Raw genomic sequence first — 22,039 nt, forward strand, 5'->3', positions numbered from 1 at the left:
TCCTAGCATCCAGTACTATGAGGAGTATTTCTGCTTTTCATAAGCTACCCAATCTATGGTGTTTTGTTACAGCAGCTGGAATAGACTAACACGCCACCCCATTGAGCTGTTGTGAGGTTTACATAAAAGAATGTCAGCAGATAACAGCACCAGGCTTAGAACACAGTAGGTGTTCAGTAAATAGTAGCCACCATAAAAGAAGAATCTTCCCAACAGTGCTGTGAAGCAAATTCCACAGGGATTATCAGCCTCATTTTAAAGAGAGAAAAGTGAGTTCTGAAGAGGTTAAATGACTGTCTCCATGCTGGCAACGGGAACACAAGTTTCCCAGGGTGTTATCCTCTGCATCTTCTCCTTCAAGCAGCCCTCCTCTTCAGTCAACATTCAGTGACACCTGCCTTGGGTGGGCATAATGCCAGATGATAGAAAGAAGGACAAACTGGAGACAAAATTTTGACCTCAAGGAGCGATGGCCTAGGTAGGTTTCCAGCTGTTCCCCCAAATCAGTTCTCTCCTCTTAGGGTAATGGAACCCATGACTTTTAGCTAGGCACAATGACAACTAAAGACTAAATTGCACATAGGTGTGGCCATTTGTTCAAGTTCCAGCTAAGGGGAGATGTGTAAAAGAGATATGTGCAATTTCCGATCATTTCCTTAAAGAGAAAGATCATGTTTGCCTTTCCCTTTGCTTCTTCCCCTTCCTCTTGGCAGGAATGCGTATGTAAGCTAACTTGGACCAGGAGGCCAAGGGCCACAACCTATTTAGGGTGAGGCATCACACCAGGAGGCGACCAGGTGCCTGATACCACGAGGTTGCCACAACAGCCCTCTTATGCCTGGACTGCTACATAAGAGGAGAATAAGCTTCCATCTTGTCTAAGCTTCCTTTCTTTTGGGTTTTTGTTGGAGCAGCTGAACCTGCAACTGAGCCAATTCAGGAGTCCATGGTCCAGTGGGGCAGTACCATGTGTTGACCCCTGTGGTCGAGGTATATACACAGGTGCTTTTTTCACCTGGACTAAGAAAAAGCATGGGCTTCCATATGTCTGATGGACTGAACAGTAAGATGGTGATGAAGACTCTGGCAGCACATTCAGAGCAAAAGCTCCAGCAGCTCGAGCTGAAACCTTGGTAATATCACTCACTTTCCAGCCCAGCCCTGATTTTGGACCAGAAAGCAAGGATTACTGAGGACTCACTGTATGCCAGGCTCAGGCACCAACCAGGAACCCTGCACCCAGCACTCATTCTGTGCCTCACCCCCAAGGTGCTGAAGTGCAGCCTTTTAAGTTGATGCTGAACACTTAATAACTCTCCCACATGTATTTAGGCTGTTTCCCTTGGATTGCCTGAGATCATGGGGAAGAGTAAGTAAACAAAATTTTGACATCTTATAAATGTTGCTGTCTCTTATCTGTAGTAAAGGTACAAAGCTCTTCTTTTTATCCTTACTGCAAAAATAACTGCTGCTGGCAGTATGTGGCCTTTTTTATCTGCTGCAGTTTACAGATGTTAGAATGCACATTAAAGACAGACAGACACAGTGGAAATCTCATCAACTTGCTTTCGCATCTGAGTAGTGAAAATACACTAGCAGGAATAAAGCCTTAGCTCTAAGGTCTTATTTGATTGTGTTTGGGTGTCGAGTGCTTAACCAACATGTTTTTTTGGATTTCTTACGTCAACAAAGAGAGCGAGCACTGGAGGTGCTGAGGGGGCCCTGGCTGCACGGACAGGCCTGCATTTCACTCTACTTCTCTAAAAGGCAGCTATGCCTTGAAAAGTTTTGTCTCATTCTAGGTTTTGTGGGAGATTTCAGAGATGTTCAAGAAACATTTGTGGGTTTCTTGTTTTGTTTTGTTGGTGAAAGGAATGCAATGGTCATACTCTTCTGCAAACTATCTCTATATAGAGATGTGACACCTGGGGGTATCAGTCACAAACCTGGTCAATGAAACACATGCAAGAACCTGTAAGATTATACGCCAGGTTCCATGAAAACTGTGCTTGACTTCCTGTCCCAGGCAGCAAGTAGACTGAAAGTTTCCAAGGTGGGGTTATGCCTTACCCTCTCTCTCCACGCAATTCAACCCAGTTCAACAACCTGGCCTTGCCTATTATGAATCAGGCAGAATTCCAGTGATTCAGAGGGATAAAACAGAAGGTATGAGATCATCTCTTCTTCAAAGAGACGATACAGAGATGTTGCTTACAATGTAAGGAGACACATTTACATATGTGTGTAACAGTGAAGTATAAAACAATAACAACAACATGTAATACCGAGACATGGGAGAGGCAGGGCTACATAAGACTGAGATTTCATAGAAAAGATGAGAATGGAGCTGACCTTTATATGGCGAGGCAAGAGAACTTAGACATATGTGAAATAAATAGACAATTTTTCCAAAACGCAGGAAAATAAGCTGGATGGTTGGGAATGTTGACAGCTGGTTGAGCTAGGTTCACTTTCCTCTATCAACGAAACTTCTTGGTAGTCTTATTTATATTATCTCTGCATTCTTACTCTTAAGGAGAAACACTTTGTCCCATCCCTGATGTGTCTGTCCATGGTAAGGAGGCTCCAGCTGCATCATGTTCTGAACCTTCACCTGACTGGTAAGTTTGAGAGGAGAGCATGCTCATGTGTAGGCCAGGCCTTTGCTCTCCCCTTGGGAATCAACTGCCTGTAAGAAGCATGTTCTCTCTGTCCTTCTGTGCTGTGAGATTTACAGAGCAGACCCACACAGGCAGAGGCTTGTGCTGGTCATCATCGTGAGGTGGGTCTGATTCTGGGTCTCAATATTAGGAAGACTTCTTGGATGCAAATATAAAGCATATTTTCTAATATTAGGTCTCTGGAAAATAAAACGTGATGCCTTGACCTATACCCATCATACTTATTTTCTCTCTTGGTTCAGAACTCTTGGGGGAATCTGTGCAAGTTATTAGGCACCCAGGATCCCAACACCCATCCCTCTTCATTTCCCAGGCTACCTTAATCCCGCTTCTCACCCCCATACTCCACTGATGCTGCTCTCACCATAGTCAATAGTAACCCCTTTGCTGATAAGTGTAAAAGGCACTTTGTAGTTCTCAATGAATCATACTTCTTTGATTCTAGTATACACTTGTGTTGTTTAGCATTTTTTAGCTCTGAAATTGGAATATGGCAGTTTAACTGGCAGCATTGTTTCTTAATGGGCTGTAAAATATTAATGTGTCTTACAATCCATGACATTGTCTATTTCATGAATGACAGTTCTGTAATACTTGAAAATGACCATTTGTTGCACCTCACCACACCCCCAAACACACACCTTGACTTCTGTTACATCCCTCTCTCCTGGTCTCTCCTCCTTTTCTGGAAATCCATCTCAGGCTCTTATAAGCGGGTACTCCTTGGGGCTGTGCTCTAGACCTTGTTGCTTCTTTCCCTCCCTTCTTTCCTTGGGTGTTCTCAGCCTCTCCTCTGGCTTCAATTACCACCTAGTGTGTGATGTTCCATAGATGTTCACCTCAAGCTTTGATCTTTCTTCTGAGTCCAGAGCCTCCCATTGGCTACTTCCACTCAGCTCAAACCCACAGATCTAAAAATGGAACTGGTCCTCCTTCCTGGGAAACCTGCCCATCCTCCAATGTTGCCCACCCCAGTGAAGTCGTCCAAGCCATTCCAGGCTTTTCCCTCTTGCTCATCTCCATATCCAAAATAGATGCCCAAGCTCTGATAATTGTATATATAAAATATCTCTTGAATCTATTTTTCCTCATTTCCATGGTTATTTAAAGTCAGGTTAGGCTACTGTCATCTCTCAGCATCTTCCCTGCCTTTTATCTTGGCCCTTTCTACTCTATTCTCCACACAGCTGCCAGGATGATTTTTCTAAACACAAATGAGATTCTGTCATTCTTCTGGTTTAAAATCCTCACTGGCTCTCCATTACCTTCAGTCCAAATTCCTTAACAAGTCTCAAGGCCTTGCTCACCTATTCTACTCTCTTGAGACTGCTATGTTCCAGGTATATTGAACTTTTTTTTCCAGATGTGTCTCCAAAACCTTTCTAGATGCTTCTCCCTATTCCTGGAATGGTCACTCTCTAATCTCCCTTTGCAACCCCCCACTGCCACTGCTGTCTCTGGGGGAATCCAGCTCAGACATCAGCTCTCTCAGGAAGCCATCCTTGACTTCTCAGAGCTGGGCTAGATTATATGCCTGTCATATAAATTCCCACAGCATCCTGTTCTTACTCCTATTACAACTCTTGGCTGTATGCTGTAAAAGGCATATTTACTTGTCTATTTCCTGGCTGAGAAGGCTGGCTTTATGAGAGGTGTGTCTATTTGGCCCACTGTTGTATCTCCAAGCTCTGGCACTGTATCTGGCATGCTTCTAAAATGAAAAAATCAAGACATCAATGAAAGCATGGGTTTGAGCAGAACAATGTAAGGTAGTCCTTAGAATGTGTTAGGCTGGATGACTTTGAGGAGAAGATGGGTCCCCAGTCCAAGTGCAAGAACCTGGGTATCCTTAGGCAGCTACATTGTCAACCTAACTCAAGAAGAAGGAATCTGCTGACCTGCTCAGAAACACTCCTGTAATTCACTGCAATTCAGCTTAATGCTAAGCTGAAAATGTACAGGCTAATTTAAAAAGAATTAAAGATAATGCATGTTATAAATTACCCCGTGACATAAATGCTGTCCCTAAAAGTATTAAAACTTCGCCCAAATATGGGTCATCAGTCTTCCTTGGCTGACTTCCTCCACAAGGAAGGCTGACGACCCCTCATGCTGAGCATGAGAAAACAAGACTGGCCCCTCTATCTGAATGGAGGCTCAGCTATAAATGGTTAAGTTAAAGCAATGGTTTGGAAACTTCATGACAATTCTCCTTCTGTTCTTCATTACTGCAATTAGATAAAATGAAACTAGCCAAATATTTCCACCAAGCAAACAGAACACAAATCTTCCACTGAAAACAGGTGATAATTTCCCAAGCCGGCTAGTGAATGAGAGCTTTATTTTTTCCCCTTCTGATCATTTATAAAAGAATTTAAGTGTGGTATAGAAAATAACTGAAACATGTTGAAAAATAGACAATAAAAATTACAAATAAGTCTACCATCCAGAAAACTTCAGTTAACATTTTGGTATATTTTCCATCTTTCTTTTACTCATATATGCATTTTGATCTAGTTAAGGTTACTATATATATATATATATATATATATATATATATATATATGGCTATATATTCTGCTTTTATTCCACTTAAAATTACATTGGAAACATTTTGCATGCCTGTAAAACTTCTTCATATCATTATCATAACAACTGCCTTAATTTTCCATAAATTATGATTCAACCATTCCCTCTGTCTGCGCATTAAAGTTATGAAAACTTCCTGTAGAAGGATCAATCAACTTTCCTAACTGCCAGTGTCTTTAGAGACTATAAACCAATTTTTAAAATTACTTAAGCAAACACAGAATTAGGAAGGAGACCTGGTCTCCACCTCCACCCTCCCCCAATCAGATAATGTGTGCATTACCGGATACAAGTGGTTTTGCATTTCTGAAGTTCTAGATTATTCATATTATAACTTCTTCCTAAAAGTGCAGACTTAATGTAATTGCTTCAGATGATGGAACAGCTGTATGAGTATTAATGCTTGGTTGGAGTGTTTAGGGCGACACTTACACATAGCCTCCTCCCGCTGTACTAAGCATGAGCAAACAACATTATTATATGGCAGTGGCAGTAATATTTACCTAGCAAATTCAAGTCCCCGGAGCAATGTGGAGCAACGCACCACAGTGATGGCAGCACAGTGGGGGAGCCCTCCTCTCCATACTCAGCTCACGAGAATCTTGGGAAGCATCTCTGTGAAGAATTTACCTTCTGCAATCCTCTAAAATAATGAGGGTTTATACAAAATTATTGTGTCTTTATTGTTGCTTTAGATCTTTGTCAGAGAAGCCATTCTGTCTTCACTGCCTGCCATCTCCTTTTCAAGAACTCTTAGAGGGAGGGGTTGGGTACTAGATGCAAAAAAAATGCCATTTTTTCTGATTAAATTGGCAAATAACAAAAATCAATGCTGGCAAGACATCTATATGAAAAATATCATTCTTTTATATCCTAATAACCAACAAATGTGAAATCTGAGATGTTGACTTTTTCAATAGCCACTTGAAAATTAAAACAAAATTTTTTCACATTTAGAAAGTAGCATATACTCTTTTAAAGACAATTTGAAAGACAAATATTTTTAAAAATTAAAATATCCTAAAGCCTCACAAACAAGATATGCACTCTAACATGTTCGTGAAGACGCTTATGGGCTTTTATCTATGGATGTTTTTCCCTCACATAACTGAGATCATATTGCATTTAAAAATTGTATTTTACTTACTTTGCTTATCATTAAAATTTCCCATATCACTTAAAATTCCTTATAAGCATTGTGAATCGCTATACTCCCATTCTTTCTCTTTCTGTTTTTTAGACAGGGTCTTGCTACGTTGCCTAGGCTGGAGTGCAGTAGCTATTCACAGGTGCAATCACAGTGCACTACAGCCTCAAAGTCCTAGGCTCAAATGATCCTTCCACCTTCTTGGGCCTCAGCCTCCTGAGTAGCTGAGGCCACGGAAACAAGCCACGGCTTTCCCAGTTCTTTTCAAATGCTCTGCAATACTTGGTCATTTAGAAAAATAATCATATGTTCTATCTGTGTCTGTCATTTTTAAAATATACATTTCATATTTCTTCCTCTGAATCCTAAATTCCTGTCTTGAGCCCTGGCTTCTTTTCCTGATTCCAGACCCACAGGGTCCAGGTAACTGCTGGACTCTCCAGTTGGATATCCTATTGGCCATGAAATGCAACAACGTAACAAGCCAAAATGAAGCTCATCACTTTCTTTCTCACCACCACTTCCTCCTGACTTGATCTACCACTGACACCTCCATTTCCCAACTCATCAGAATCACCTCTCTCCTTCCCTCTCTTTGCTCCCCACATCCTACTTACAACCTTACAGACTCTGCTTCGTGATGTTTTCTCCACCTTTCCCTCCCAACTATGTTTGGCAGATTTAGCAAATAAAAATACAAGATACCCAGTTAAAATAAAATTTCAGATAAATGAATAATTTCACTCATGAACATATCCCACAAAACATTTGGGTAAAATTTATACTAAAAATTATGTATTGTTTACATGAAATTCAAATTAAACTGGGCATGTGGTATTTTATTTGGCAACCCGACTCCTGTCTCCATTTTTACTGCCTTTTATTAACACTCCTTATTTCTGCTACTCACCACCTTCAGTGGTTTCCACTGCCAGTTCCTCATGCTGACCTTTAACCTCATCAATAGACTAGCCCTGATATGCTTCCCTAGCTCCATACATATCCCACTGCTGCCCCACAGGGCTCTCAGCTACAGCTCAAGTAGCTGTCTTGTGGCTATAAAACACCCCCCACACTTTCCTTCCCTAGGCCTCAGCTCACACCATCTTTTCCATTTGGAATGCCCTACCTTGCCTGTCCAAACCTTGACTCCATCCACACAGAGCCTCTATGGTAGGCTAGGCCCTCCTGACCACTTAAACAGATTACTGGGAAGGTGATCCTGCCATGTGGTAGTTCAAAAAAGTGGAGAATTGATCATTCCATGAGGTTTAGGTTAAGGTAATAAAAGGTCTCCTACCCAGGGCATCCCTGCCTTACTTCCTTCCCCATGTTCACACTTTACTCCATTCCACACACAAAAAAAATATCAAGTAGTGACTGCCTAAAGCAATGTTTCTCAAAGCCCAGTCCTCCACCCACATGCATGGAATCCCCTCTAGGGCTAGGGCCACAGATTCAGAACCTATGGGGAACAACTGGGGCTTGGCATGATGAACAAGTTTCCCGGCTGGGTCTTGTGCTCACTCTAGTTGAGAACCACTGGCCACATGGAAAGGCTGCTCAGTCTGCTTTTCTCACGCTAGTCCCTGAACATGCCACATACATACCCACGTATTCTCTAATACCTCGGGTGGCCCAGGCTGCCCTTCCCACTTTCAGACTCAGCCTAGTAAATTCCTACTTGTCCTTCTAAACCCAGTTGAGCTTCTACTTCCTCCACGAGCATTTCCCTGCTCACTCCAAGAAGTCTACAGAAAAAGGTACTCACTGACTTGTCACTCGCCATGCATTTGTCTCACCACATGTAATAGAACATTCCTCTAAGACAAAAATTTTCTCTGTATCCCCAAAGAGATTAAGATCATGTTATGCTCTGGCTTGCTAAATAAATAGATCCTGCAGTAATAGTCAAATGTCGATGAACCCAAAGAAGCTAACTAAGCAAAAATGAGAGTACCTTCCAAATTAGGAACTGTGACGAGGAGGTATTCTACTAAAAAAAAAAAATTAAAATAAAGATGATTTCATCCATGAACAAACATTTATGTCTTTATGTACGTGTAAATCCTAACTCAATAGTGACAGGACTGCAAGTAAGATTTGTGCCATGTGAGCCAGGGCCTGCTCATCAATTTTCTCCATGGCTGTTCCCATTTCTTGGCAGACTTTGGCACATCCACAAATCAAGAAGAGTTCCTGTAGCTGAGACCCATGCCTGAACCTATTCCAAAAAGATACTGCAAACTGAACAAAATAGACCCATCTGCTTTTCTCCTCTACTTCCTCCTCCTCTGACTCTGCTGACTTCTCCAGTGGCTGCCAGAAACGATTCTCTCTCCTCACCTCCCACATCCCAGAGGTTCTCCCTCCCCTGATATCTCTGGACTCTGGGTCTCCTTCTACTTCCTTAATCAGGGGCTCACCATTTTTCCTGAGCCTCTCCGCTGGTCTCCATGCCTATGTATTTGTGAAACCCAAATCTTCCTGTCAATCACCTTTCTAAAACTCTCTCTGGGTCCTTATCCCCTCAAGATAAATTCTTACTGTGGACTGTGGGGCTCTTCACAGCCAAACCTCCGCCTTGCTTTCATTTGCATTCCATTCAGTAAATAACCTCTGGTGCTTTCCATGTGCTAGACACAGATATATGAAATCAAAGGGTCTGGGGTTCCCAGGAGAGTGGGGAGTAAGCATGCAATTGATGCAATGTGATAGGCTTAGTAGAAACATAGGAGTCCTCTGAAGACACTTAACCAACTAGTGGCAATTCCGGTAAGGAGTTATTGTAGAACTGGGACTACAGTGAAACCTCTAGCTTCAGCACTCTTTACTGCTTGATGCAGCTTGGCTGAAATAGTCCTGTTTGCCCCAAGAAAATAAAAAAAAAAAAAACATCCACAAAATGGAAAAACACAAGATGATCCATAATGAAAATACAAATTAAGTATTAAAATGCAAAACCCATAAACATTTCTAAGGGGACATTAAATCACAGTGAAGGAGATCATATAAGTACTGCACTTATAAGATCGAAATGCAAGGAGAAACTTAACACACTTACGCACAGCCCCGATGCTCGTCCATGACTCATCCGTGTTGGTGAGTCACACCGTAACACAGAAGACCCAGATAACTACTTACATGCAGATGCTACTAGTACAACTTGGGTAGGGAAAAAATGGTACCTCTACCTTTTAATACTGATATCTATAAAAAATTAAAAGAAAATTAGTTTTTAAAATCTAATGAATAAAATGCACATGTGAAAAACCTGAATTTATTTCAAGGAGACAAGAAACTAGATCTGAGAAACCATTAAGTGATTTCTAAGATAACTCTAAGAGGATGTATGAAGAATTTCATGCAAAATTAAGGCAAAGAGAATAGTGAAGGGAAAGGAGATCATAGAGATTTCTGATATGTTCTCTGTCCTCAGAGAATATCATCTAGGTTTGTGGGACCACGTTTTTAAACTGCAGACTGTGATCAGGTCAGGATAGCCATTTAGTGGGTCATGATGGTCATTTATTTTAAATGAAAGAGAACATAATCTCATAGAAAATACCAGGTTGCAACTCACATAGCATGAGAAGTATCAAATTCTGTGTATAACTGTGTGTGCACTTGTATATGTATTCATTTGCAATGCAATATACATTTCATGTGGCAAGTTGCAGTCACAAAAGTTTGAAAAATACCCTTCTTTAAAAGACTTTCCTTAGAAAGGGCTTTATTTTTAACACACTAAACACACTCAGTTATGAATACTGACCCTTTTCTTTGTTCTTGGGATTTGTGCTAAAATTAAACAGAGAATGTGAGTGGAATATTAGAACTGGATGGAGGAGGCGAATTAGCAGAATGTAAATGAGAGAACTGATAATAAGACACCAGAGAGCAAGAGAACGAGATGGATGACCTCTGGCGTTTTTTTCTAAAGACTTTTGCTTGTGATAACTAATGATTACCTGGATATTTTCTGTCCTCTTTAAAGCACTGGATATACAGTAGCTGCTCAATAGTTGCTCATCCAATGATCCTCTAGAATACCTGCATTCTCTCTATGGCAATGCTAATCATGCAGAGTGATGGCTGTCTTTCCACTGTCAGTCCCCTCCACTTGTAGCAGCTCCTTGGAGGCTGGACTAGTGTTTGGTCCATAGCTATATCCCCCCTCCATGGCAGTGCCTGATAGATAGCAGGTGTTCAATGCATTTTGCTTGGATTGTATTGAAAGGCATCAACAGACAATATAGTTAGAATACCCATTTGATGCTTCAAACCCCTTGCAAGAACAAACTGATTTCAGTCCACTGACCAAAAGATATGCTAATTATAGAAAAACAACAAGAAAAAAAAAAGTTTCCAGGGAGCAAACAGCTTGGAATCACTTATGCCTCTCAGTCCAGAGCTCAGGTTTACTCAAAGGACTTGTCTCAACATTTTAGACAATAAGAGCCCCTTGAAATCTGATAAGTTATTTAGAATATTGAGCTTGGACCTACTTTTCAGACCCAATCTGGCTCCTAGAGACAAAGTGGAGAAGCTTTTTCTAGTGTGGACAGCTTGAAGGCAACAACCACTTGAATCCAAAGCTGCTGAGCTATTTCAGAGATCCTGTCCACATTGCTAACTAGAGCAAGCAGAATGCCCGGGAGGGCCCAAAGTAGAGGGCTAGATGTAGAGAAGCAGTCAACAAGGTCAAATAATTCAACAATAAATCAAGCGCTGGTTTCTTCCTCACAAGAAGCCCAGGATAAAAAAAAATGAGAAGGGACTAGGAAGTTGTTTGCCTTCCCCACCCCTCTTCAGCTCCGTCATGCCTCCATGCCTAGGTCTAGGTGTTCAAACCAAGTCCTAATAATGCAGCTCTTTATGGGAGGTCATGAAGGATGCCCTGAGCATGGAAAGGCATACGGCAAGTTATCAGTGGGAAGGTGAGTGAAAGATGCCCTTTATTAAAGGGTTAATTCAAATTCAAGTTTAAAGGATTGCTCACTAGTTAAAAGGTGCTCATCTCTGCCAGGCAAATCTAAAAACATGGCTGTTTTCCTTGATAAAGAAGAAAGTCATCTTTATCGAGGAAATTGATGAGTATTAAAGGTAGAGAAAAATGTCCTTTCATATCAGATATACTAATGCAATGGTTTTTACCTTCATATGTCTTATTTATACACAGTCAAATTTCACTTCTCTGTGTTAAGGGGGTAAGGAACAGAGTAACTTTGGTCCGCAGGGTTCAATGGATACCATGGGCTCTGGTATCCACGGATACTTTGGCAAACAGGTTCAGCCTCCATTCCCTACGCAATTTCTTTTTGCCTGTTTTTTTGTTTTATTTTGTTTGGGTTTTTTTGTTTTGTTTTTTGAGACATGGTCTCCTTCTGTCACTTGGGCCTCAGGCTAGAGTGCAGTGATGTCATCATGTCTCACTGCAACCTCCACCTCTGGCTCAACTGATCCTCCCACCTAAGCCTCCTGAGTAGTTGGGGTCGCAAGCATATACCACCATGCCCATCTAATTTTTGTGCTTTTGTGGACACACAGTTTTGTCATGTTGCCCGGCTGGTCTCAAGCTCCTGGACTTAAGAGATTCACCCGTCTCAGCCTCCCAAAGTGCTGGGATTACAGGCATGAGCCACTGCACCCAACCTCCCTACCCAATTTCTATCCCACTCTCGCTTTGACCCTCTGTCAGTGTATGCTGAAGGAATATAAATCATCCTTGGGTTAAACTAAGCAAAATGTAATCAAGAGAGTCAGTTGGCTTTGGGCCAGAAAACAAGAAGGAGGCTACATATCATGTACTCCAAAGTCAAGCAGGGACAAAGTTGGGGCCTTTCTTTTCTTTCTTTTCTTTTCTTTCTTTCCTTGCTTCCTTTCTTTCCTTTTTCTTTCTTTCTTTTCTTTCTTTCCTTCTTTCTCTTTTTCTTTCTTTTCTTCTTTCCTTCTCTTTCTTTTCTTTCTTCTTTCCTTCTCTTTCTTTTCTTTTCTTCTTCTTTCAATAGTATCTATATCTCTATGTAGTTTGAATCTCAATTCTAACTTCAGCCTCAGTTTTCTAATAAATCATTTGTAAAAGATAAAACACATGTCTACAATGTCTACCAGTATCTGGCAACTTAATGGGTCAGCATACTACGTTAATTACCATCAGAACTGTAGCATTACAAAATGGATTGAAGCAGAGGTTTTGGAGTCAGAGGGACTTCAGAATGTTGGCTCCATGGACCTCACCAGCCATGAGGAAATTTCCTTAACCTCTTTGAACTTTAACTGTCTCATCTATAAAATGGGGATAATAAAGCCATTTCATAGGGTTACTATAAGGTTGAAATGAGTGTCTATGTGTCAAATGCTTGGCACAGAGTAGATGACCATAAATGATAGCTATTATTATGACGGTGGCTTGCCCCTTTAGATACATGACCCCAGTAAAGAGCTGTTCTCTAGCTAGCTCAGAAAACCAGACACATTTTTTAAAAGCCACTGACGCTCAATGTCCCAAATACCAGCACATTCTCCCATGTCCCTGCTCCTCCTCCCACACTCCCTATTACTGTGGATGGTGTGCCAGCTTCCCTGTTATCCATGTGAGAAACCTATAGTCCTCGTTGACTCCTCCTTCCCCGCCACAGCAAATCTGTCATTGAGTTCCAGTGATCCTACTTCTTAAATATCTCAACTCCATCTGCTTCTCTCCATCTGCTTGCCACAATATTAGTTCAGGCCACCATCAACTTGCCTCTAGATAACATGCCTCCCACCTGGCCTCCTTACCCCAGCCTTCCCCCCTCAATCCACTCCCCAAGCTGCAACTACTGTCATCTTTCTAAAGTACAAATCTCATCATGCCTCTCCCCTGCTTTCAGCTCTTCATTGGCTCCCCCAAATAAAATCCAAGTCCCCTAAGTGGCTTCCAGAGCCTGCCGCGATCTGCCTAGTACTTCACTCCCTCCCCAGTCTGATCTCTCACCAATGTCCCTTCTTGTTCTGTGGCTCCAGCCACACTAGAATAATTTGTAGTTCCCCCGGTGAGTCATTAATTTCTCCCTCTGCAAGGATTTGACACATGCTAACCCCTCATTTTAGGATATTTCATCCCTTCTCTTCTCCATGCTAACTCATTCTCAATTTTTAAGTTTCAGCATAGGCACAGGAAGCCTTCCCACTTGAACACCGGCTTAGATGTGCCTCCCATTGTACTGCAAATGTCTGCTTATTTGTTCATCTTCTACACTAGACTGGGAGACCCTTGAGGACAAAACCCATTTTTGTTGCTGAAATACTCCATGGACATCAAACAGCAGTTGGCCCAAAACAGGCTTTCACTGTTTGTTTGTTGGATAGATAAGTGAATATGAGCAATTGGCCCTGCCCTGTGGAGCAATCTCTGGCTGAACGTGGCAGTGGCGTTGAGCTGCCCAGTAGCTAAAGCAAGCCCGGTTACCTTTGACCATCCATCAAAGCCAACACCTACCTAGGATGGCCACCACTTCATCATCTTGGATCACCTCCAGGGAGCCAGAGACCACGAAGCAGAGGCTGTCAACGCTCTCTCCTGCATGGTAGATGAGGTCTCCTGGGGCACAGTGCACCGTCTGGAACTCCATGGCCAGCGCCCGGAGGCAGCCATCACTGGCCAGCCGGAAGGCTGGGTGCTCCTTGAACACCTTACGGTTCAGATGCACGCAGATGTCGGCTCTCATGTCCTTGGGGCAGATCTGCAGGACCTAGCCGGGCACAGAAAAAAAAAAAAAAAGCAAAACAGTATGAGGGTCCTCACTGTAGCCTTCAGTCCACATCCTTCAGCACTCCAGGGGGAGGGGCAACATTTACTGCACCAGACTGCACTCCCCTAGCCAAAGTCACTGCCCTTGTGGAGCTCATATTCTTATAGATGAGAGAGGTGGTATCTAAAAAAGAAATCTGTGCTGAATGTTCAGGACAGGGGCCTGAGAGTCAGCACTGGGAGTAAGTGGGACTCCTATAGAACAGTGGTTGGAGAAGGCTTCTCTGGAAAGGTGATATTTAAGCTGACTCCTGTATAAGTGCCAGAGTGAGTGATGTGGAAGAACATTCCAGCAGGATCGCAAACACAAAGGTCCTAAGAGAGCCAGAGCAACAGCCAAAAGGAGTGAGGGCAAAGGGGTAGGAAATGAGGATCAGAGACAGCACCAAGCGCAAGAGGCTTTTGGGCTGTGAGAAGCCTTGGGTTTCATTCCGAATACGACTGGGAAATACTGGAGGATTTTTGAGCAGGGGAGTGTCATGACCTGACTTACATCTGAAGATCACTGAAACTAGAGTGACGCTAGAGAGGGTGGCTAGTGTCTAGTCAAGGAACCCAGTTAGGTCCCTCCTGCAGCTGTCCAGGTGAGAGAGGAGAGGGGAACTTTGGGATGATGGCAGGAGAACCAGTGAGAAGCACTTAAATTTAGAAGATATTTTTAATGCAGAACTGACATGATCTGCTGATGGACTGAATACAGGGTGTTACTTAAAGACAGATATAAAGCAACATTTACTAAGCACTTACTGAGTGGCAGGCATTGCTAAGCACTTTAGAATCATTCACCCGTTTAATACTTATCAAACACATTATGGTATGCTAGCAGCACCCTAGGCTGAGGATGAAGCCATTAAAAAAAAAAAAAAAACAGAAAAGACAAACATCCCTGCTCTGGTATAAGTTACCATCTAATGGGAGGAGACAAATAATAAGCAAAATAAAACGTTGCAGCAAGTACTTAAAACAAAAAAAGGAAAGAAGGACAGGCAAAGTTGAACGGGGGTTGGGAGTTTACTTAAACTGTTACGTGCATTGGCTAATTTAATCCTCCCATAAACTGTATAAGTGCTATTATTATATCATTTTACAGATGAGAAAACTGAGGCACAGGGAAGATAAATAACTTGCCAAAAATTGCACAGGCAGGAAATGGCACAGCTGGGGTTTCAAACTAGGGAGCTTGACATTAGAGCCTAGTTTAGATCCCAACCAATTCCTATATTAGGCGGCTGTCCAAAACAATAGGCTTGTAATTTTATTATCAACATCTCGGCAGCATCTCGGAATTCAAGCAAACTGGAAACTGTAGGAGGCTATGCAGGTCTCATCTTCTGGAAAAATTAAAAATTCACAGGCTTTTCTAGAGGGAGAAATATTTCTCTGGACTAAATGTTTGCAATAAACCATTGCATGGCCCCTTGCATAGCAAGCATTAAGTATGTACACCTTCAATCAGACTTCTTCAGAGAAATCAGAAGTATTTCTAAAATAATCCAGTCTCCCATCCTAGCTTATGAGCAAAGCTAGGGGCATAAAATCAAACATGTTCAGTGATGACATTTTTCTTGAGGTTCTGCACAATTTCCCACCCTGCTTCTCTGCCTTAGCACAAGCCATTTGCCACTAAATCTGGTGCTTATCCCCAAATTTGGAAGACTTTCAGCCTACTTCAAAGTCCAACTCAAATCTCACCTCACCCCTAAAGGCTTCACTTACATCCCCACCCACTCTGGTGCCCCTGTGCTCTCCCTGGAGGTACAGCAGTGGAAAGAGGTCAAAGAGTTGAAGTCCCAGCTCCTTCCTCTCCAGGTGGCACTTCTGTTTCTCCTGTAAAATGCAGACTGTTAACACTCACTTGTGAGAATTAAATGAAATTGTATCTACCAGTACACAGCCTGGGACAAAGCCTGGCCAAGGTAGGGGATTCAGTAAGCACAGATGCCCTTTCTCTGTGTACCTCTGCATTCTTGATCGGGGCTTGCAGGATGCCCAGCCAGTGAGCATGCCCTCTGGGAATACAGACGCAGAAGAGCCCAAAGCAGAGAGGAAAATTCAGAGTGCCAATGCTTGGGCAGAGCACTTACTAAGGATTTACCTCTATTAGGCTCATTAAAAACAAGACTCCTGGTCAGGTGCAGTGGGCTCATGCCTGCAATCCCAGCACTTTGGTAGGCTGAGGCAGGCAGATCACAAAGTCAGGAGTTCAAGACCAGCCTGACCAGCATGGTGAAACCCCGTCTCTACTAAAAATACAAAAATTAGCAAGGCATGGTGGCACATGCCTATGATCCTGGCTACTCAGAAGGCTGAGGCAGGAGAATGGCTTCAACATGGGAGGCAGTAGTTGCAGTGAGCGGAGATCGTGCCACTGCACTCCAGCCTGGGCAACAGAGTGAGACTCCATCTCAAAACAACAACAAAAAAGACTCCTGCAGAAATCCAGATTCAATTTAGTTCCTCTGCTCTCCAAGCAGATCACTAGGTAATGGGGAGCATTCACATGTCATGTCAAAACTGTGCCCAGTAGTTTGGAACAAAGATTTATTCTCCAGGTGAGTTACCTTTAAATATTTGGTTTCCCCTGGGTTAGACTTTACTCTTCTCCTGGAATAGGCTGCCAGTGAATGAGGCCTTGGCATGGAGACAAAGTTTTATTCATGGGTACTGTTCCCAGGGCCAAAAGAGAGTACAGTGTGAGCAGGTGAGGGAACCTGGAGGGGAGAAATCGTAGACTGGCACAGCCATCAGTCATTTCCTATCTATTGGCTCTACACTGAGGTGGGTGGGACGTCTGGAACTCCCCTCTCTGGGTGGAGTGGGGAGGTCTCAACTCTGAGACCCCGCAGTACCCCTTGGCCACCTTTCCTACTGCTTGGTTCTGAGAAGAGACCATCCTTGCTCTTCCTTGAAGGTTTCAAAGGCCAAAGGAAGATGTCGCTGTGGAATCTCCTTCAAGCTGGCAGTACAGGAGTCCTGGGTAAGAGAAGAGGCATTAGGATCAGGTAGAACTGGGTTCAAGTTCGAGCCTCCGCACTCAGATGCGTGAATGTGACGCAATACTTAGCTCCTCTCCCCATGTCTCCATTTTTTGGAAACTGCATATGGAATTCTTCTGAGGATTCCATGAGCTGTTCTGTGGAACCTCCTGGCTTAATGCGTGACACATACAAGTGTTCATTGCCTGTGAGATCTCATTTTTGATACTGTCATCACAGCAGCAGCAGCAATTTCAGGGAGGCTTTGAAGTCCAGAAGATCACAGCCAAAAGGGCTTTAGAGGTCCCTAGTCTTAAAGATCATGTTTCCATGTGCTACAGACATATAAACACACTTGGGGAAAGGCAAGTGATGGGCTCAAAGTCACCAGTGAATAGCTGGCAAAACTGGGGTATCCCAGCACTGCCACTGCCATGCCCTGGCTCCCTGGTTATCACTGACCATTCTGACCTAGATGGGAGGGGAGGGGCAGATGGGGAGAGGTATAGGACGACGGGACTGGTTCTCTCCCCCGCAGCTGCCTGCCACAAGCTCCCGCCCAGAGGAGCAGCCAGCCCAGGCCAGACTGGGTTCCGGAGTGAGTTGCCACAGCTGAGTCCATGACTATTCTCTCTTCCATCTGGACCAGGACCTGGGGCAAATCCCAAAGCCCTCCAGGAAAGTGAAGGCAGATCTGCAGGGAGGCGAAGAGAGGGCAAATGCTGACGGTGCTGTCTCCCATGGGCAGTCGCCCAGCCGGCCCTACAGTGAGGGTGGGGAAGGGCTTCTTTCCAGACAACCAGACTTACAAAGGCATCCCGGTGCCTGGGAAAAGGAGCCCTAGGGCAGAGAGATCAAAGTTCCTTTCTGCTCCATCAGCTGCCAGGAATCCACAGAACCTACAGGCATTATTGAGAGAACACAGCAGAAACAACAGGCGTAGTTGAGGCAGATGGTTGGCAAAGCCAGTGACTAAGTTCAGCTGCAGCCGATGCCCTGCCCATCCAAGAAAGCAGAATGACTCTTTGGACTCATCCTTCTCTCCAGTACATGCTTTAAATTGTTTAAAAGTAATACTAGGAAAAGCACAAGCTTTGAAGTCAGACAAAATGGTGTTAAAATCCTGGTTTTGTCATTCTTTACTCTGTGACCAGGGCAGTTAGTTAAATGAATCGGGCCTCTTGATCTTACCCCCTTCAACAGGGAAAACAGGGTTGCTGTGGAGCCTAAATGAGACACTAGTGCAGGACCAGGCATGTAGAAGCACAACAAATATCTGCGCTTAATGCACGTTCAAGAAATGGTAGCTGAGGTTGTAGTAGTGGTGTTGTGGGTATTACGACAAATAGCAAAACCAAAGTAATGTTCCTTTCAAGTTGAGGACTAAATTCAGTTCAATTTTTCCTTTTAAACGGTCAACTCTCAACTGAAATTCTAACGAAGGAAGACAGGAACATAAATAGCTGATCCCAAAGCCAGTTGAATTTGGTTTGCAATGTGTCATTAGGTATTTTTGCAATAGTGTTATCTTTCTGTTTTCCTCACTGTAACAGTCAAAGGAAATGAGTATGCCCTGAGTACTTACAGACTGGAGAGGAAAAAGAGTTGATGAAGACTGAGAAGCAGAGAACGAATATTTAATCTCAATGGATCTGAGATTAAATCTTTGCTTATAGAAAATATGCATAGAAAATTCATAAGTGAATAACAGGAAGTCTACTGTATGGTTTCTATTATTTCCAGTACCACCAAATTTTCATCACTCTACTGAAATGCATCTAGAATAATACAACTCTTAGAGAACAACAGGAATTTATCACCTTCTCCATTTTACAGGTGGGAAAACAAATAATTAGAGCGATGCCTAATTGATGCTCTGGTCAAGTCAATTGATGATTAAGGCACAAACTCTTGATTACTGTTTCCTGGACTTGTCTGATGAATAGGGTTGCCTGGGCACTTGTTAAAAATGCTCCCTCACTTCCCTAAGTTCTCATTCCACACATCTAGTGATGGCTGGGATTGTTTTTAAGGGTGCTTGTTAAAAATGCTCCTTCACCTCCCTCAAGTTCTCATTCCACAGATTTGGGATGGAGGCTGAGATTGTTTTTAATGACGATATCATGGGATTCTCTGTTTGAGACAGAGTCTCACTCTGTCACCCAGGCTGGATTGCGGGGTGCTATCTTGGTTCACTGTAGCCTGTGTCTCCAGGTTCAAGCGGTTCTCCTACCTCAGCCTCCTGATTAGTTGGAACTACAGGCACATGCCACCATGCTGGGCTAATTTTTAGTAGAGACGGGGTTTCGCCATTTTGGCCAAGCTGGTCTCAAACTCCTGACCTCAAGTGATCCACCTGTCTCAGCTTCCCAAAATGCTCGGATTACAGGCGTGAGCTGCTGCGTTGGGCCTGACATCATGGGATTCTTATCAGGGTCAAGATGAGGGTGAGCTGAGTGAGGCAACAGCCTTGGGCACACAATTTATGGTTATGCCAAGAAAACCGGTAATCAAGATAAATCAGAGTTTATTTTTTTAAAAGCAAGGTTAAGGCAAAAAATCTATGATGAACAAAATATCAAAAGTTTGAATAAAAACAAGATCAGTAACAGGGATGTGCTATCTTCAAGGCTGGGGTAAAAAGAAAATTGGCGATACTGATCTCCCTTCCCCAGTCATGGCCTTGATTCATATCATCATCCAAGTTTGGGAAATTCTACCCTGGACAGTTGGACTTCCAGCCCCTCTCTTCTCCAGGAAATACACCCTGCCTTTCTAATTTCTTAAATAATGGTTTTTGATTGTTGGTCTTGGAGTAAGGCTGATCCAGAAGCAACCAAAACCTCTGGAGGTAGGACCTGGAATCCCGAAGCACTCAAGTGAATTCTGAACAGGCAGATTTGGGAGCCACTGCCCTAGGCAAGCATCTACCCACCCCCCTCCCCCCAGCCCAGGGAAACCAAGAAATGAATGGTTTCCCTGAGCTCCTCACCCTCCTTACCTTCTCTGTGTCAATGCCTCTGGACATGGACCAGGTGGACACAATATAATCCATGACTCTCTCACTCAGTCCTTTTGGCACCTGGTAGAGCTTCAGGAAGTCCCGAACGCTGTTGAGCATCTCATGGTATCTGTTGGTGTTGGCATACATCTGTTGGAAAATGGTCGTCACATTCCCAAAGATGGTGGCATAGAGAAGTGCTAGAGGTGAGGAAGAGGAGCAGGAGAAGAAATAACATGTGAGTGGTCCCTGAGCCAGGGTTCCAGAATGCTCAGCTTGCTCAGAGTAAACCAATGGCCAGAGCTGCCCCTCCCCAGTGCAGACTGCCCTGGCTGTTCTCAGGAGACCCTCACACCTGCAACCTCTGGGGCATGGATGCAAAGAAAGAGCCCCCTAATACCAAGCTACTAGGAGAAACGTGTGGGAGACAGGGCTAGGGTGGATGGGAGCTGGCATGGCCCAGGGTCAGAGCTAAGACACAGATAGCAGCGGAGGCTAGGCAGTGGGTCACGAGGGAGTTGCACTGCTTCATTTTATACTTCCTGTCATAAAAAGTTGGAGCCATGCCTGAGGTCCCTAGTCAAATGCATGCCTATGTGCTCCATACCAGTCAAAATCCAAGCCCATCAGTCAATGATATTTATCAAGCTCTGCTATGTGCCAAGCACTATGCTACCTGCCAAGGACAGGATGGTGAACAAACACTCAGACCTGGTCCTCACAGAGTGAAAAATAGAGCAGGAAGGACAGACCTTGAATAAATAATCACGAATAATTAAATAATAGCAAGTCTGCAGAGGGCAGTGAAGGATGTTATATCCTTGTTTTGCACTTATTGTTAGTACAACAATCTGCTTCACTGTGATGTGGCTCCTGGGGAAAAAACATAGCTTTAATATGGTAAGAATAAAATCAAGTCCCCTTTGAGACATAACAAGTATGTGCTGTGTGCTACTACTGCTCTCCCTCCATTCTCATTAGGAAGAAGGACCATTATGTTATTACAAAACCCCACCTTCTCTAACTTCCATTGCTCAATGCTGAACTCAAGAGCCACTGCTTCTAAGAAACCTTCCTAAACACCTTCTCCCACCATGAGTGTGACCATGATTTACCAGGTATATTTCTATAGAACTCAGATTACACCACTTTGGAATCATGTGCTTCTTTCTTTCCCTGTTCCCTGACAGTGTGAGTTGCTTAAAGGCTGAACCCATCTTTTCCTTGCCATTGTATCCATAGGATCTAACACTATAACAGTATTTAATGAATATTTGCCAAATTTCACATATTTTTGCTCTGGCTTTTTAAAAGATGAGTTATTATTGATATATAATAAACTACACATGCTTCAAGTATACAATTTGCTATGTTTTGACATATATACACCAATAAAACCATCACCACCATCAAAATAGTGAACAAATCCATCACCCCCAAAAGTTTTGTCATGCTTCTTTGTAATCCCTCCCTCCATCCCTACCTGCTTTCCACCTACCATCCCCGAACAACCACTGATTTCCCTTCCGTCACCATAGATTAGCCTTCATTCTCCAGAATTTTATATAGATGGAATCATACAATATGTTCTCTTGTTAAAATCTTAACATAAAATTCATACACCATAAAATGCATCCATTTAAAGTGCAAAATTCAGTGGTTTTTCATATGTTTACAGAGTTGTACAACCATCACTACAATCTAAATTTAGAATATATTCCTCCCCAAAGAAATCCCATACCCATTACTGGTTATTCTCCATTTATCCCCAAGTCCCGTGCCCCAGGCAACTGCTAACCTACTTTCTATCTCTATAGATTTGCATGTAAGTTAAAATCATACAATATGTGG

General features: G+C 43.1%; 1 protein-coding gene across 2 annotated transcripts in view; it reads right to left on the reverse strand.

Moving 5' to 3' along the window:
• KCNH1 (potassium voltage-gated channel subfamily H member 1) overlaps window positions 1–22,039 on the reverse strand; it is a 448,557-nt gene that overhangs the window by 110,873 nt on the left and 315,645 nt on the right. For both annotated transcript variants that reach the window (XM_017525585.2, XM_017525584.2), the window contains exons 8-9: window positions 20,189–20,388; window positions 13,901–14,153 (exon numbers count right to left, since the gene is read on the reverse strand). In XM_017525585.2, coding sequence (XP_017381074.1) covers window positions 13,901–14,153; window positions 20,189–20,388 — 453 coding nt within the window. The remainder of the gene's footprint in view (window positions 1–13,900; window positions 14,154–20,188; window positions 20,389–22,039) is intronic.

This window comes from Cebus imitator, unplaced genomic scaffold (assembly GCF_001604975.1).
Source record: "Cebus imitator isolate Cc_AM_T3 unplaced genomic scaffold, Cebus_imitator-1.0 Scaffold38, whole genome shotgun sequence".
NCBI lineage: Eukaryota > Metazoa > Chordata > Mammalia > Primates > Cebidae > Cebus > Cebus imitator.